Genomic DNA, 18,425 nt, shown 5'->3' with positions numbered 1-18,425 from the left:
CAATGTTCACCTATACCCTTAGTGTAAGTTTTCGGTTACAAAATACGTCTCGATGGCGTTCGCGTTAAAATCTCAATTTGTATGGAAACTCGAACAGCGCCTCTAGCGGAACGCTTGCGATGTTCATGTTTCTATACAAATTGAGATTTTAACGCGAACGCGATCGAGTCGTATTTTGTAACCGAAAACGTACACTAAGGGTACTGGCATGCTGGCATCACATGCAATAAATTGGTAAAAGGCTCGTCGGTCCGCCCGTCGCGCGTATTTGTGGCCGTCGTTCCGTTTACATGTAACTGATTGCTCCTCTCAACCACTCAAAGGTTGACTGGTTGAGATCCCTTAAAGGGATAAGTTCATTTATGTACCATCAGCCAAATAAGTGGTCTATCAATATTAAAACAAGTTCCTATCAAATGAATATGTCGCTAAAGTCGAACTTTCAAGTTGACAGACACGTCTATTGGCATTGTTGCTTTATGTATGACTTATGATATGACATGCAAACGATTATCAACTTTAGGGTGGTAGACCCGGTAGACCACATATTTGGCTGATGGTATATATTTCAATGTTTGTCAAGTGTGTTTATTACATACATACATATACCTAAGAGGAAAATACAGAGTAGGGTAGGAAAGATATATAAGTAGGTCGGTTTTAACGAAAGTCATCGTTGTCTTTAGTTTATTTAGTATTACTTACAATGAATACAAAAAATAATCCACCATTTCTCCACCTACCACCAAAATTTAATTTTCTACGTTAAAATATAAAATACAGTGTCACCAATTGGTAATTCTATGTAGGAATGAATACTTACGAGGTACACGTCTCTCTAACGCGTCTTGAAATTTTGTTTGGGAGCAATTTTTTCACTTCTCCATAAAGGTCCCTAGCCACAATGAAAACATTCGGTACCGTACTGCAGTTTTCATGACGTCACATTGCAGCTCGGAGACGCTTTTCAAGATTGAGATAGATTTGTTCAGTTCTGAAAGAGCAAAGATTTTTGTAATAAATATAAAATTAACAAATTGTAGAAAGAAGTCAGTCGACCAAATCAACAAATATTTATATTTTCACCAACTGTAGGAGATAATAATTTTAACCAAAAAAACTACTTCAAAGATGTTCCAAGGGTGGTAATTTTTCTCAAAAATGAAATGAGTTCGGAACTGTGTGAATGAATGCGCATAAGGTTCTATTCGCAAATTATCCTCTTGCCCCTTTCGCAAAAGGTCCTTTTTATAAATTCCCTTTTCTAAAAATGGCTCTTCTGCAAAATGTCTCGTTTTCAAAACGTCCCTTCACATAAATAACGTTCCTTCCACTAAATGTCCTTCCACTAAAAATCCGGTCTCAGGAAGTTCCATAGATTCCTTTCTTAAAATGTCTCTTCTGTAAAAACCCTTTCGTTTAATATGCCTTTCACATAAAGGATTTCTAAGGTAACACATAAAAAAATTCAACCAATTAAGAACCTCCTCTTTTGTTTTGTTGTTTTGTTTTGTTATCAATTTGAGCATATTGGTGCTTGATTATAAACCTACCGTTTACTCGTGACGGTGTCCATCAGGTTGACAATGTACCGTGGACAGGCCTCGTAGTGCATCATTCGGGCTTGGAATAGTAAGCCTTGGCATAGACAGAATATGATCTCGACCAGGGGCCAGTGCTCTGGGATCAGGCCGCTTTGGAAGCCCCAAGAGCCGAGGATCTGAAGGAGGTATGTTTGGTTATTATTGGGTGCAATAAACTCGAAAGAAAAACTGATCTATTTAACAGGTCGACAATGACGAAGCTAGCACGAATAGTTATGGCTGTCTCTATTTATTCGGACAAATCAAACAGAGCCGGCATCACATATAGCTACGTGACTGATAAAAGTTGTGCTGATAAAGCTCCTAAGTCTTAAATGTTATTTAGATACCTGTAGTGAAGTAGTCATCGGCATCAAAGCGATACCCAGAGATGGGGACGCCCTGAACGCGGTGCCGGCGAGCAAACCCGCGGGCAACGCGTATAGCGCGCTGTCACGCCCATACGCGCGGCACAGCAGACACACTATTAGCTGAAGAACACATAAAATCGGTTAATAAAAGAAAACGCTTCCTGTCCTAAAAAACCTAGTGTCTTCAAGATCCTCTATAATGTAGACCTATACCAATAACGGCATGAACGATACCTCCTAACCATCCAATTTTTTAGTCAGCTTAACTTGCCCGATATCACGTCCTTAGCGTATGACGTCGTGTTCTAATTTGTTGCTACATTTCCCTTGGGCTCCCGTACTATCACGTAATAATACAGAGTGATCGATCCAAATAGGTCAGTATGGATAAGTCAGAAGCTATGAGAAACAGCGAAATCTGTTTTTCGGAGCCATTGCGTCGAGGCATTTTTTTATTGTTACTTATACCTACTTCTACTAGGTGTTGCCCGCAACTCCGTCCACGCGGTAGAAGTATGAAAAATAGTTCACGTCCTATTCTCAGACCTACCGAATATACACAAAAAAATATATAAAAATCGTTTAAGCTGTTTGGAGAAGTTTGGTTACAAACACTGTGACACGATAATTTTATATATTAGATGTAACCGGCGATTTTGGTTTATATGTTTCCATCAAACCTGGTCAAAATTCTGTAAATAATCTTATCTATAATATAAAAGTGAACCGCCAGAACGGGACAAAAAAACGAGACAGAGCAGGATGGCGCTCTACAACACCATTTTGACACGTTTCTCCCAAACAACGCATTATTTCTCTGGAATTTTAAAGCAATTCGATTCTTTGACCTTGGGAATCGTGAAAAACTTGAGAAAATATGATATTGGGTGTGTACATTTTGTAAAATAAGCAAAATAAAATCACAAGTTTGAATTTCGAGCCAAAAACGAGCGATCTATTATCTATGCCATTCAGGGAAAAGAAATCTATTCATTATCCTGCATTGCAGTCTGTAAAGTTCTTTACCCATTCATTGCCGCGCGCCAGATTACGCTGGGCTTAGAGTCATGAAATTTGGTATGTACTCGTAGATAGCTGGATGTCTGAAATAACACATAGGCTACTTTTATTCCAAGATTCCCACGGGATAGTTGTTCTTAGCACAACACGTCAATGAAGATTACGACATAAATTTTGGGTTTCCCACAGGAATTTTGTAACTAATTCAATTGTAACTACCAGATCGAATAGTTTACGCGTGCGAAGCTGCGGGTAAACTCTAATTTGTTATAATAGTTGATCCTGTGAGTATAAGGACCCAGCTTTGCTACGAAATAATGCTCACAATTTTAATAATTTGCAAAATTTAATCATAATAAAATTCATCAATACGAATCATCTGAAGAGACCACTTCAGCATCACTTTAGTGGGCGTTCCAATTTATTTAAAATTTAATGGAATATTAATTTTTTGCTTCCTTGGACTGAATTCAAAATATCTTGATGCTTATATAAACCGAGCGTTAATGCTCAAAATCCAGTTTTTACTAAATCTAAAATCGACGCCATGGTTTCTAAGAACAGATTTTTTACCTATCTCTTAAGTTTCTGACTTCTTCCTACTGACCCATTTGGATTGATCACCCTGTGTGTGTATTGCTGAGCGCGCTTCTTCGTTTCGTGCGTTCGGGAATTTAGTAGGTACCTAAGATCCTAATTTACAGTTGAACTCTATGCAAGTTCTAAATAGCTTACGCAAGCGAAGTCGCGAGTAATATGCTGGTAAATATGAAGTCTTACCCTATAAATACCGATGTATCCTCCAAAGAAAACGCCAAGCTTTAGATGTGAGAGCTTGAGAGATTTGAACGCTTTGGCCGGCGTCAGTATTCGCGGAATGATGTGTCTTAGTATCGATATCGCGCAGCCTGCGCTGAAAAGCTGCGCAGTGCCCTGAAACAAGCCAAATGTTTACTAGATCATCTCCACCCTAAACAATCAGTAATCAGTCATATAGTTGCTAAAACATGGTAGGTACAAACAAGATGGTTTACGACAGGCAATTTATCGCGTTAGGTACAGTCAAGTGCAAAAATTAGTATCTATACGAACCACTCAAAAATATGTTACTACTATATTCTTATATGAAAGAGTCTATGGTACAGTCACCAGCATTAATATCTGCTACAACGAAGCGTGTAAAAATATCTGACACGTCCTTCCGGCCCTAGAAATAGAGTCGTATCAGATATTTATGCACGCTTGTTGTGTCAGATATTGGTGCTGGTGACTGTACTTATTTTTGAAACTGAATAATTTTCATATTTTTACATTTGACATGGTTTGCCACAAAGACAGACAATTTTTTTTAAAGTTTTGTGTAAGTAGGTATCACATACATAAAATAAACTATCTATGTACATTTATTCTAATTTAAATTAACAGTGTAATTGAAATACTCTTGAATTGAATGAACGGTGGAGCAGACGAGTCCTCGAATGGAGACCACGGACGGGTGGACGGACGACCTTCGGAGGGTCGCTGGCGGCGGATGAGGATGCGAGGGGCTGAAGACGAAGTGTTGTGGCGCGCCATGGAAGAGGGCTATGTCCAGCAGTGGACTGCTCTAGGCTGATGATGATGATGAATAGTAAGCTTTTGAAACGGGTCTCCACTGAGCTAGCCGCCGCGCGAGGCAAGCGCATGAGGCATGATTTTGTTCTCTACCGGGCTCAAAATTGCACCAAAAATGGCTGCCGCGAGAGGCGGCTCGCTCAGTGTAGTCTTTGATACTAAATAATTTCGCAAAGCCTGCTTTAATTCGTGTTAAATGTGTTTAACTTCGTACCACATTGTAACTTAGCACTGACTAAGGGGGACCTTAATTTGATGCTCACAAGATAAAGTTTAAGAGCCGTGGTGGCCTAGTGGTTTGACCTATCGCCTCTCAAACCCCGGCTCGCACCTCTGAGTTTTTCGAAATTCATGTGCAATACATTTGAAATTTAACGATTTGCGGTACACCGTGAGGAAACTGCACAAACCTGCGAAGAAATTCATGGTGCGTGAAGTTCCCAATCCGCACTGTACTATGGCCCAAGCCTCTTGTTCTGATAGGAGGCCTGTGCCCAGCAGTGGGGACGTATATAGGCTTGATGATGATAATGAAGATAAAGTTTTGTGAGGCCCCTCAATAACTCTATACCATAACGTATTCATTCAGTGTCTAATACATAGGTAATCATTCTTCCGTAATTTTTGTTTTGAAGTTTGGTTCGTTTGACGAACACTGTTAATGTAACTTTTAATTGTGGTTTACAGGTACATCCATACATTGATCTATCTTCAAACTAACTGACTACACTTTAAGTCAATAATTCCATTGATAAAATGTTTTTTCTGTGTCCGAATTGACCTCAATAAGTGATTATCCCGTTACCTTTAATATGTAGTTAATACACTCGCCAGAATGGGGACAAGCTGCACTTCTGCCTTTGATTCCACTTAGCGATTCACAAACTTCCTTAGATACTCGAGGCGGTGTGAATATCCTGAAGATAGAAGAAGAGAAGAATACTTTCACAACACCTTTCTTATTTGACGGTACGGTTATTGCAATGTTGTTGTGTCTTGAAGGCCGCGGTGCTATAGCCCCAGATGCCCTCCCCAAAACAGCCTTGTAGTTTGTTGCAGATAAAGCTAGTATAGAATGTCAGAAATAACTTAATTCAGTATAAATACCAATGGTTTATGTTGTAACACTCGTACTCAAACGTCACTAAAAATCTGTATACTTACTTGACCTTTCTGAGACGAAAACATAAGACGCAGAAGGCTTTTCAGACACGAACGTTGCAAGTTAAATAAAATCTTCTAGTAGGTACTAACAGTCTCTAAGCTAAGCCACCGACGGACGGACAGACAGACGGGTATGGCTTAATTATAATGGTTCCACTACCCACTTTTGCTGTTCAATGAGAAGTGAATTGATACGAATAACGACTTTTTTCAGAGCAACTAATATTACAATCACACTATCAATTTATCGAATAATCGCTTCTATAACACAAATACATAATTTAAAGTACTTAGCTGAAAATATGATACCGTTCTTATTGTGCTGCATTATAAATTTTTAATAATAATGGACATTCTAATTTTATTAGATTTTTTTTTTACTTATTTTAGTGTTTTAATTATTAATTCGAATTCTAATAGCTATTTAGTTGTAGGTTTTAAACATATTTATTTCATTGTATAAATTTAGACATAGCGGTAACATAATCAAATTAAACTATTGTTAATCTGTATCACACTCGCAGACTACCAAGTTACAGCTCCCTGACGGAAAACTTTAACATTATCAATTAACAAATAAATAAATAAATAAAAGTAAATAATGAAAATAACTAATTTAAAAAAAAATACTAGGTCTAGCGCCCTTAAATTACCTAAGTTTGAAAACACTGTTTTGTATGGACACTAATACGCACCAAAACAAAGGCGTGCGCTTCTCATTATCTCGCTCTTTCCGCAAAAGATAAAAGAAGACAGCACTTCCAATCATGAAGAGGATTGTTTCCTTTCCTGGCGTGCGTCGGAGAAACCCTCCATGTGTAACGTCCTTATCCAATATTCAAATACCTGTGAATTATATAGTTTATACTGTACGTTAGTAGGGCCCTTACACGAATGTGGTTTTATGAAACGAGGCGCAGCCGAATTTCATAAAAGGATCACATGAGCGTTTTAAGGCCTAATTACGTACAATTGCATACAATATTTTATCTACACACATATTATAAGTACTCTAACATGGGTTCAGAAACCATTGATAAATGACCTGCATTGTATTGCTGACTTGGTCTACCAGCAGGGCTACCACGAAACTCGAAATTCCCATAGACATACTTAAAGTGGAGGTGTTTTTTTTTAGATAGGTCTTTTAAAACCATTAGGGGTTTGCTAAGACGATTTTTCGATTCAGTGATTTGTTTGCGAATTCAACTTCCAACTTTAAAGTGCAAATTTTCATTCAAATCGAGCGTCCCCCCCCCCCCCTCTAAAATCTAAACCGGTTGGTGAAAAAATTTTAAAAAATTCAGGATGGTAGTAAGTATATCAAACTTTTAAGGAAAACTATAACGACTAAGTTTGCTTGAGAATTATTAGTAGTTTAAGAGTAAATAGCAGCCTAAGGTATAAAATATACCTGAACTTGGAAGATTCCGTATAAAATACGAAATCCTTAGAAAAATATTACTTAATGTTTTCATAATGGCTACGGAACCCTATGTAGGGCGTGTCCGACACGCTCTTGGCCGGTTTTTGAACGTATTATAGAGGACTTTGATATGGGTGTAGATAAATAATGTATTGATACTGAATGCTCTAACTAGATCTAGAGATCTTCTAAAAACGACTCCGATCAACGATTAGTACTTAAAAACGAGCCTATTTTTTTCTCAAAGGGCCGGCAACGCATCGGTAATTGGGACGGCTGAACCGATTTTGATAAAAGATGTCTAAGAACCATCGCTAGAAAACCTGCTATAGGTATAATAAAACAACCGCATTCAAATCGGCCCACCCGTTTAAGAGCTACGGTGCCACAGACAGATAGACACACACAAAGACACTCAGACACAAAGACACACACTCTTTTTGCGTCGGGGGTTAAAAAAATACAAAGATGAGGCGCGTCACAGTGGGGCCGTGACGCCACGCCGTGCAAAAAGTGTCACATGGAACTTTAAGTGGCTATATCTTATCTTCGCCATTGTTTATTCAATTGACAGTAGAAAAATGGCGGGCGGTGATGCTTTTCACATCATATAAAAAAACAGCTGAGAAAATTAAATGTGGATTTTAAGCCATATGCAAGGTTACTACGTGTTTAGCTCGCATGACATTATTTAAATATACACATATACACACACACACACACACACACACACACACATATATATATCGTCACTACCTTGAAAAAATCTCGTATCTCAAATCAATACGTCAACAAAATTTTACCTTCACGTAATGGTCATAAAGTGTACTCTGAAAAATAATCCATTGTGAGATACGAGTTTTTTTTAAAGTAGTGACGATATATATATAATGCTTACCAAGTTAGCAAAGAGATTGGTGACTGGGATTCTTCTGACCATCGGCTCCAAGTACAGTGCCAGGCCACTGATGACCGATGGCAAGAACATCGTGTTGTAATAGTATAACCGGCTGCAAAATATTTGCCTGGAAGAACATGAAAGTTAATATGCATATTATTTAATCTGTATAAGACTTCAAGAGGATTGTGAAGTAAAAGCGAAAACATGAAGAAGAGAGATAGAAGTCAGAAGTAATAATGGTTTCCAATTCCAAAACGTTTGCCATGGACTAATTTCTGCATGATGTGTTAGTTACACACGTAACTTTAGTTTTCTGAAATGTCGATTAGAATTAGTTTTGAACGAAAACAATACATGAACGTCAATTAAGTTTATTGACATTTAAAAAAATGAAAATCATATTTCTTTTTAATTGACTAGATAACATCATACGATATTAAAGAGACAATACTACTTAAATACGTATAGTTTTCGAAATTTAATAACATTGGCGCCCCACCTGACTATGCAGTTGTATGTTACGACGGAGGTCCCGACAATGAAACCAAATATCCCAGAATTTAGATACAGCTTGAACTGCTCCAGTAGCTCGGCTTTGTTCAATTTCTTGCCTTTCATAAGTATTTGAAACTGCAATAATTACTACATTTTAGCTGCATTGTATATTATCACTAAGTATTATTTTAACCGGTGTGGTACGGGGTTAAGTATATCGGTCATCATAATCATTATCATATCAGCCGTGGGACGTCCAACTGTTGGGCATGGACCTCCTCCATATACCTCCAGTTGTTGGTTGGAAGCAGCCTGTATCCACCGTGAGCCCGCGGCTTTAATCAGGTCATCGATCCATCTCGTTGGTGGACGGTCTACGCTGCGCTTGCCGATCCTCGGTCTTCTTTTGAGAACTGTTCGGCCGCAACGGCTATTTGTTCACCGTGCTATACCTATGGCCTGCCCGTTGCCTTTTCAACGAGCTAATCTACTATATCGGCTATATCGGTGACCCTCGTTCTACATTATTATCTCTCATTTCTGATTTGATCCCGTGGAGAAACCCCCGATAGCCCTCTTGTTAACTCACTAGCAACTCTGATTCATAAGGTCTATACTGATGTATAGTGTTAATGCGTAGTAATTTTTTGCAACGGGACCCCCTCTGGAACCAAAATACTTAGCAGTCATTGAGACGGACAACTACTATGATATTTTGAATGTGAGAACGTTCTACGATTGGTCACAATTCAAATGGAATTGTACCAGAAGGAAATATAGAGGATGTTTAAAAATTTCAGCAGATAGTTAGGTTTTGATTGAACATCATGTAAAGGTCATGGGAATTAGTTACGCCTTTGATGCGGGACACCTTGAATCGATCTCTATATGAAAACTGTGAACAAAGAAATTAAAAAAAAAACTTTAAAACATTTACTTACAGTAAAGTTGTCTTTAAAGTCAAACTAACTCAACCACCTGGTGAAAAAATCCGGAATAATTTTAATGCTTATGTACCTTGTAGAAGCAATGTACATAAACATTTTCTTTTTCTTGGAGACAGGTTTTCATAAGATGTTAACATAAAATTGGTTACATTTACATAAGGTTTAAATGTCAAACATTGAAGATTTAAAGGTTGGTAGGTATCTGCTAAGAATTAACGTCAATGGCTGCTAAAACTTGTTATACGAGAAAAGTTGAGAATTGTAGCGCTCGGATTAGGGTAATATTTTATAGTGAAGCTCGATTCCCGATCTGAGCCTTTTTTTTATTGTATTCTAGTTACAGTCAAGTTCATAAACTTGTGAGCAAAAATTGGATCAAAAATATCTGAATACGACTCTACACCGTTAACAATAGTCAATGCTGCCAGTGTCTTGGGGTCAATGCCTGGGGCAGAAAATTTGGATGACGTTTTTATTTTGTAACATAGTTTAGTTTATAAATAGTTTTAGTTTTGGATGTTAGACAGATGAGACGAGGAGATGTATACATAATATACGTTTTAAATCATAGAGTCGTGTTCAGATATTTTTGATTAAAATTTTGCTCACAAGTTTACGAACTCGACTACACTATTATGAAGTAAAATATATTCCCAGGTTCATCAATGTTTTGTTTCATGTGATACAAGGTCCAAGTAGAACGTTCTCACTTATAAAATGTTACAATTTCAAACAAACCGGTATTACGTAACATTTTCTTTAAAAAGGTACAATGTAATACAATACAATGAGTCTTTATTATGCGCCGCAAATTACTATTTGCAGCGAAACAGAAAACAGAAATAAAATTACAGGGTAAGCAATAGGCGAACTTATCGCTTAAGAGCAATCTCTTCCAGACAACCTTTTCTTAGAGAAAGAAGTAAGAGCTAGATTAGGTACAGCAGGTGGTGCATCAACACCACAGTACCGCAGTAGGTAGGTTCAGATGCAGTTGGATCAAATAAACTCCACTCCACGTGTACTCGATCGGTACTTTTCCCCTAAGGGGTAGGGTAGCGTTTCAGAAGGCGCACCTCGGGCTTAGCCGTTAGCTAATATGAGGAAGGTTGGGTGAAAAACTTTCCTTAAAGTTCAGGGAGATCAAATAAATATGTCAAATACAACAACTACTAGTTATTACTACATTGTTATTCGGCAATAGGTAAGTATTGTATTTCAAAAACGATATGTTTTTCAATTGATCACATTCAGGTTAAAGTTACGATTTCAGATAACTATAAAACACTTAGATCCTGTTTCACTAGTCGTTGATAATTTTTATATATGAGATAAATGTGATATCGTCTCTTTTTAACCGACTTCAAAAAAGGAAGAGATTCTATGTTCCAATGTTTGTATTTTTTTTATATATGTTCACCGATTACTCAGTCAATTATGGACCGATTTTCAAAATTCTTTTTTTTTTCGAAAGAGTATTCCTCTGCGGTGGTCCCATTGTCACCAAGTCAAGATCTAATGATGGAATCCTAGGGAAATCGAGGGAAAACCTCAAAATTTATAGGCACACCTATGGTGATTTTGGCATTTTTAGCATTAAGATAAGCAGTTACATTAAGAAATTATACCTTGGTAAACTGTACCTGATGAAGACCGTAGATGGCCAATGGAACTCGTCAAAGCTAAGTACTTAATGCTCGCGCGTCTATAAACGATCATGATTACTAAACCAAGATAAGCGACTAAAAAGAAGCTTTAAGTTAACGATTCTTTCGACTTGATCTGATGCTGAAGCCGGAAGGTAGGCAACGGAACTCTGTTATAAAACAACGTAACTAAGCCGTGTTTGGGGGTAATGGAATCTTTGTGAGATGTACTTTGGCTACAAATCACTAAAAAGTGAGAAATAAATAAATTTTTAACAAAAAAGTAAAACCGACTACAAAAAAATAAAAAAATAACAAAAATGGAACCGACTGTAAAACTCTTGAAAATATTTTTCTAGGTAGGTACCTACTAGCTCGAAGTCGGTGCCTCAGCACGAGCCAGCAGGAGTGGAACAATAGTCATCTACCTCACCTACATACCATGGGTTTCAATCACTCCTGCTGGGTCGTGCTGAGTCACCGACTTCGAGCTAGTAGGTACCTAGTGCTAGTAAAATATTTTCAAGAGTTTTGTAGTCGGTTCCATTTTTGTTATTTTTTTGGAGTCGGTTTTACTTTTTTGTTAAAAAAAAATCTTTATTATTCGGACAAAACAAACAGAGAGGCATCACAAATATATATTACGAAATTTATTAATGAATAGTAAAACAGGCCTGACAAGGAATTAGTTTTTATCAATTGTGAGATGTAATTTTTTTTACTGGTTAGTTAATGTTTTGCCCTATGGGCTAATGTGACAAATTTGTACGTTGCCCGTTACAAATTAAATATAAAAAAAAACAGGCCTTATGACAACTAATATGGAAAACACACAGGTTCGATATAGCAGACAATACAGACCACTCAGATTAGTCATTCTGATTCGTCTGTGGACCGGCCTAATTACTGTTTTAATTTTATTCTGCAAAAGAAACACGATAATTAATAATAAGATTTAGTGCACAGATCTGCAAAACGATGTCTGCCATTTTCATTCATCTGTCTAATTACCGTATCACTATTGCACTCCAGTCTAATTACCGTATCACTAGTGCGGAAAAAATGCCGAACGGTAATTGGACTGGTGCACAGATGAATGAGAATGGCTGAGATATTAATGGTTGAGATTAACTGGTATTATTTTAATTACTTACGACATAGACTAACGCATAGAACTTGTAGGATCCCTTTATACAGCTGGCCAGCATGATCATGTTACCGTTGAAACAACTCTTCGACCACGGATGGGCCATCTCGTGACAAGTGCACCCACCGACAACTTTCTCAAAGAAATGCTTACTCGCTTCCACCATGGTTATATAACCGTTGTTTTAATTAACAATGAAAACCGAAGCTAATCAGGAATTGATTTTGGTGAGGTAACAAACTGAACTAACTAAGTAATACACAAAATACGTTATGTAGCGTTGCGTCGACAGGTGACAACTGATTTGGTTTTTAAAACTCGCACTTCGAATGGGTAAGTGTGGGAGCTTATCTTTTTTTTTATTCAAATATGGTTGAGACATATGTATGCAACTAATAATTAGGCAGGTGTACAAATCTATCTCGCCTCTTTCGCTTGTATAGGCATTTCTCATTTTTGTGCACACAGTCACTTCCATGGATGTTACTAGCGTGGATGTAATTTGGTTTTCTAATATTTCGAGAAAGTGCTAATGTTTATGATGGATTCACAAATTATACATGATACAGTAACTCGTCGTAAGATTAACTTTTTTTTTTCAAATATTTAAAAGAGTTGTTACATCCACGGTAGTGATATCCATGGAAGTGACTGTGTGCACAAAAATGAGAATTACTCTTATATGTATGTAAACTCTTTATTGTACAAAAGAAAATTAACAAAATACAACTGATAAACTTTAAGATACTTGTACAAAGGCTTGTATAAACTATGCATATGGCTAAATTTTACGTACACATCGTGTTTTTAATTACAAAATATTTTATAATATCAAATACCTGTGTAGAGACAGTTCTATCCATGTTGTGTCAATGTGGCCTTCATCATGTCAGCGAAAGACGTTCACTGCGTGACGCAGGCCCTCTCCAAGGCTCTCCACTCAGACCGGTCTTGTGCTTTTCGGATCCACCGCAATCCCGCGATCTTAACCAGGTCGTCGCTCCATCTTGTTGGAGGCCTACCAACAGCTCGTCTCCCGGTCCGCGGACGCCATTCGAGAACCTTTTGACCCCATCGGCCATCAGTCCTGCGAGCAATGTGCCCCGCCCACTGCCACTTCAGTTTCGCCATTCTTCAGGCTATGTCGATAATAACAATAATAATAATCATCATTTCTAATTCTATCCCGCAGAGAGACCCCGAGCATAGCCTCTCCATAGCCCTTTGAGTGACTTTGAGCTTCCTCATGAGGCCCATCGTTAGCGCCCACGTCTCAGATCCGTAAGTCATCACTGGCAACACACACTGGTCAAAGACTTTTGACTTTAAACACTGCGGTAATTTGGATGAAAAGACACTACGAAGCTTCCCGAACGCTGCCCAGCCGAGTCGGATTTGACGAGTGATCTCTTTCTCGAAGTTGGACCTATCTAACTGGACCGTTTGTCCTAGGTAATGTGACCTTATTACAATAAATTAGTCGATCGAAGTCAAACAAATTGCACACTTTTTGGTATAGAATAGATAAAACGATTTGGCAATAATAATGCCACCAACTCCCGTACTATAATATATGAAAATACACGTACAAGGTCGCTGACCTTTGTTGCCCCCTTTTGTCTAAACAGCTGTGTTTTTTGTTCCAGCGCTCAACACATTTATGTTTCGCTCAGTTTCAGTACCTAATCTGATCAATCAATTTATTCTTGTTTGTTAATCTAGGTGTCCCGTTGCTTGCCAAGAGGTACCTACAGGGCGTCCCACGGCTATGCCACATGGAGGGGAAGTACCTTAAATATTGTAGATAGACAATTTTACTGAAAGCGGGTGTGATTTTTACCATTTGGCGGGTTCGATTCCCGGTTCAGACAGGCAATTATTCAAAAATCTTTAAATGCAGTTAAAATTGATTTTAAAATCAAAATAAAGTCGCCTTTGAGTAAAATTGTCTATCTACAATATTTAAGGTACTTCCCCTCCATGTGGCATAGCTCTTACACTGTGGCATAGCCGTGGGACGCCCTGTATAAACAGAGCTTCTTAAAATCTTATAAATGCTTATACTCAATAAAATAAAATGAAAGTTCAAGGGGGTCCCACATGACCAATTTATATTTTTTTGATAATAATGCAAAATAACAGCTTTCTAATACTAAAAGTCTCTGAGCTAAGCCGCGGACAGACGGATAGACAGACGGACGAAAAAACGGATGGACATTGAGAAACTATAAGGGTTAACCCTTTAACCTTAAAAATGTGCCCACTATCGAAAATAACATAAATTGTCAGTAAAATACCAAAATATTGAAATTAATACAGTATAATTATTCTCGTGTTCCATGATCCATCTTTGTTAATACCTAGTAAACAGGTGACTTTAAAACTAGTTAACTATTCAAGTCTGAGTTCACAGATAACCCAAGGTCCAGTAGTTTTTTTTTAAAATGTCACATTTAAATTTTAACTCTAGATTGTAAATATTATACAACGTTCAGATTTTTTTAACATCTAATCTTTATAATGACGACTGTACTTAAAGCGATATAGTCAGTAACCATGCCATCGTGCCTCGGTATAATCGATAACTCGCAACTAGCAACAAGCTTGCCAGCAACATCACGATGGCCGGTAAAGGCAAAGGCAAGAAAAAAGAAAAGAAAGAAAAAGAGGAAGGAGGTGACAATAAAAAGGCAAAGAAAGGCGGAGGAAGAGGCAAGAAAGGCAAATCTAAGGGATGCCATGTGGACATGTTGACCGATGCGGCTATGGATAATGTATACTATGCGTGCCATAATGTACAGGAGTTGCTGCAAGCAAGAGGGTTCCATCCACCAGACTTTAATAAGAAGAAAAAGAAGGGGAAGAAGTAGCGCTGTTTAAAAGTATTGCCATCCTGAGCAAGTATAACAAGTGTTTGTGGGTATCTTAGCTCAGCCGGCTTTAGACATGGCGTTGATGCTGTTCAGGTTTGCTGATGTGACGAGGATATACCTAAGTCTAATATTGTGATCATACGTTTTGATAGTTATTATTTTGCCCTATGGGCTAATGTGAATTTTTTTACGAAGCCCGTTTCAAAAATCCTATTAATATTATAAATGTGAAAGTTTGTGAGTGAGTGAGTATGTTTGTTACTTCTTCACGCTAAAACGGCTGGACGGATTTAGATGAAATTTGGCAAAAAGTTAGTTTAGGTATAACCTGGATTAAAACATAGGATACTTTTTATCCCGATATTCCCACGGGATAGGGATAAAATCGCGAAATAACAACCGCTGGGCTTAGAGTCATGTAATTTGGAATGTAAGTAGTTGGACGTCTGAAATAACACATAGGCGACTTTTTGACCCGATATTCCCACGGGATACCTAGGGATAAAATCGCGAAAGAACAACCGCTGGGCTTAGAGCCATGAAATTTGGTATGTAGGTAGCCGGACGTCTGGAATAACACATACGCTACTTTTTATCCCGATATTCCCACAGACAGGGTTTTTTTTTTTTTAATTTCAGCACTCGGTTTAGAGTCTTCAATTTTATACAGTTATTCACAACACAACCTCAATGAAGACCACGAAATAATTTTTAAAAATTTCCAGGGGAATTTTGTAAAATCCCGAAAATTTCAATTGCAGCTACTAGATCGAATAGTTTACGCGTGCGAAGCCGCGGGTAAAAGCTAGTAAATAAATAAAAAGTGTTGGCTTTATGCGCGGCAGAAAGTTAATAAAGTAATAAGAAAATTACTAAGATGTTTCATTGTTATAATTAATTGTACGACCAGATGGCCTAGTGGTTAGAGTACCTGACTACGAAGCTTGAGGTCCCGGATTCGATTCCCGTGTCGGGGCAGATATTTGTATGAAAAATACGTATGTTTGTTCTCGGGTCTTGGGTGCTTAATATGTATTTAAGTATGTGTCTATCTATATAATTATATTTATCCGTTGCTTAGTACCCATAACATCAGCTTTGTTAAGCTTACTTTGGGACTCTGTCAGTTGGTGTGAATTGTCCCGTGATATTTATTTATTTATTTATATTTATGTAGATTTTTTCTTTGTTAGGTGTTAGGGTTCAAGCTTAACACATATTCTATTTATAAATTATGTAGGAAGTAGATTTAAGTAGTAACGAGCTAAACTTAATCTATGTACTTATAGGTGGTAGTGTATTTATTATTTATATCAGCCTATAATTATACGTCCCACTGCAAGGGGCAGGCGGGTCATTATTAACTCGTTTCAAACGCCTCAATTTTCGTGGCCACATTTTGTTATAATGGGTTGTTGAATTTGATGGCATTTTGGACTATTTTCTATTTTTAGACGTTCTGTACTTCGACCTGAGGCCGTATTGCCTAACGTTTCTGAAGCTCGCGATAGCAATCAAATGACAGTTTTTGTATGCGACATCTGTCATTTGATTGCGATCGCGAGCGCCAGAAACGGTAGGCTTTTTCCAAGATTTTTCTGTTTCGTGCGGTAGGCAATACGGCCTCAGGTCAGGTAGCATGGAAACTCTAACAAAATCTTCTACTTTTTGCTATTCAAATTGTTTGACGTACCCAAAATGAGTTTGAATACATTTTGTCATTCTGACATTGGTGATTAGATATAAAAAAAATAGTTCGCCTTATTTAATGAAATCGAGTATGAAGTCAACAAAACGTCAAACGTTTCATCTTCAACTGCATGTCAGTATCCGTAAATTACAATAAAATGCAAAAAAACTAAAATTATGTAAAATTAACACCATGACATATTTGTACGGAAAATGTGTTACCAGATTATCATACCAACTAGCGCAGAGAATCGCCCACTGGTATTTTTAAAACAGTGTTAAAGTTTAAAGTTTTGGCGATGGTTCGTACTGTACCTTCTGGAGTTTGTTTTAGATCAAGAATGAAAATTCACCATATCCTCTAAAGTATACTTAGTAATCCCAGCAACAGTAAGTAACATAGTATACCTATCTCTAACGGTATCCTTTAGTAGAGCTATTGAGGTATTAAAACCTGGCCCCATACTACGAAGTGCAAAATTGGAACTTCGTATCGTGCCGTCCCGCTGATGCAATACGAGAGTGAGAGGGACGATACGGACTTCGATTTTCAAATTTCGTAGAGTAGCCCTCCTGACTCCTGAGACCACATTGCCATACAATACAAACTTCCTGGAAGGTTTACCTGATCAGGATTTGAACCAATCTTCGGGGGAATCTATTTAATTAACTATTACTAATCTAAAACATAAAATTACTTTCTAACTGTCGTGTCGGCCTTGAGACCCTGGATCATAGGGCCCTGGCGCAGATGGACTCAAAAGGGTGCAAAAGGGCCTGGTGAACACAACTGGAGACCACAGAAGAAGAATCTCTCAAAGAATTAGCGTAGCTTTTCGACGAGGGAACGCTGGGAGCCCTTTTGAGCAGAATGAATGACACGGGGCTATTACTAATTTAAGGAACCAGTTCTTATTTTAATTATTTAACATCTTTGTTATTTAACGTATTATCTCAATTCAATACTGTTTTTAATTCTAGTTTTGACATAGTTTATATTATTTCTTTGTTAATTATAAATTTCATTTATTTATTATTTATAAATTCAATAAATTAACTAAAATAATTTCTTTGCTCACCCGCGACCTTATGATAAGTAGCTAAGTTTATGCAAATATGCGTGTTCATGCAGTTCCTCCACCTCCACACTGTAAGAACACACACAAATCACACAAACCCATCTATCACCTCCACCACAGCACACTGACGCGTTTCGAACTCAACCAGAGCTCATATTCAGACTACAGTGGTGTTCTTAATATTATAGTGTGGAGATGGATGAACTGCATGAACACGCATACTATCTTGCATAAACTTAGCTATCATAAGGTCGCGGGTGAGCAAATTTTTTTTTTAGTTCATTGATATGGACCTCCGCAAAGTAACGCCTGATTCAATAAATTATTTAAATCCAATAACAAAATTATTGTGGTAAATTCAGTTGTTCCTTAATGAAATGACAAATTTATAGATACCTTATCAAACAAAACTTATTTCAATCTTTTAAACAAATTATCTAACAAAGCGAACAAATCAGGCAGAATTTTTA

The 18,425-nt window shown here is 37.5% G+C and overlaps 2 protein-coding genes and 1 pseudogene across 2 annotated transcripts in view; 1 reads left to right on the top strand and 2 right to left on the bottom strand.

Annotated features, from left to right (window-relative positions):
* Positions 1-653: 653 nt before the first annotated feature.
* On the bottom strand, positions 654-12,688 carry LOC141433946 (transmembrane protein 135-like; annotated as a pseudogene).
* Positions 12,689-14,696: 2,008 nt separating this feature from the next.
* LOC141434339 (small lysine-rich protein 1-like) lies at positions 14,697-15,552 on the top strand. The gene has a single exon (XM_074096749.1). The coding sequence runs from the start codon at positions 14,936-14,938 to the stop codon at positions 15,182-15,184; it is 249 nt and encodes an 82-aa protein (XP_073952850.1). The 5' UTR covers positions 14,697-14,935; the 3' UTR covers positions 15,185-15,552.
* A 1,562-nt stretch (positions 15,553-17,114) lies between these two features.
* Positions 17,115-18,425, bottom strand: part of LOC141434464 (uncharacterized) — a 7,984-nt gene continuing 6,673 nt past the window's right edge. The window contains exon 5 of the mRNA XM_074096884.1: positions 17,115-17,134. Coding sequence (XP_073952985.1) covers positions 17,115-17,134 — 20 coding nt within the window. The remainder of the gene's footprint in view (positions 17,135-18,425) is intronic.

This window comes from Choristoneura fumiferana, chromosome 13 (genome assembly GCF_025370935.1).
Source record: "Choristoneura fumiferana chromosome 13, NRCan_CFum_1, whole genome shotgun sequence".
In the NCBI taxonomy this organism is placed as follows: Eukaryota; Metazoa; Arthropoda; class Insecta; order Lepidoptera; family Tortricidae; genus Choristoneura; species Choristoneura fumiferana.
Note: the sequence above shows the minus strand (reverse complement) of the source record. Positions and strands in the feature narration are given on the sequence as shown.

Coding starts and splice junctions, on each gene's coding strand:
- LOC141434339 (XM_074096749.1), top strand. CDS start 14,936: ATGGCCGGTAAAGGCAAAGGCAAGAAAAAAGAAAAGAAAGAAAAAGAG.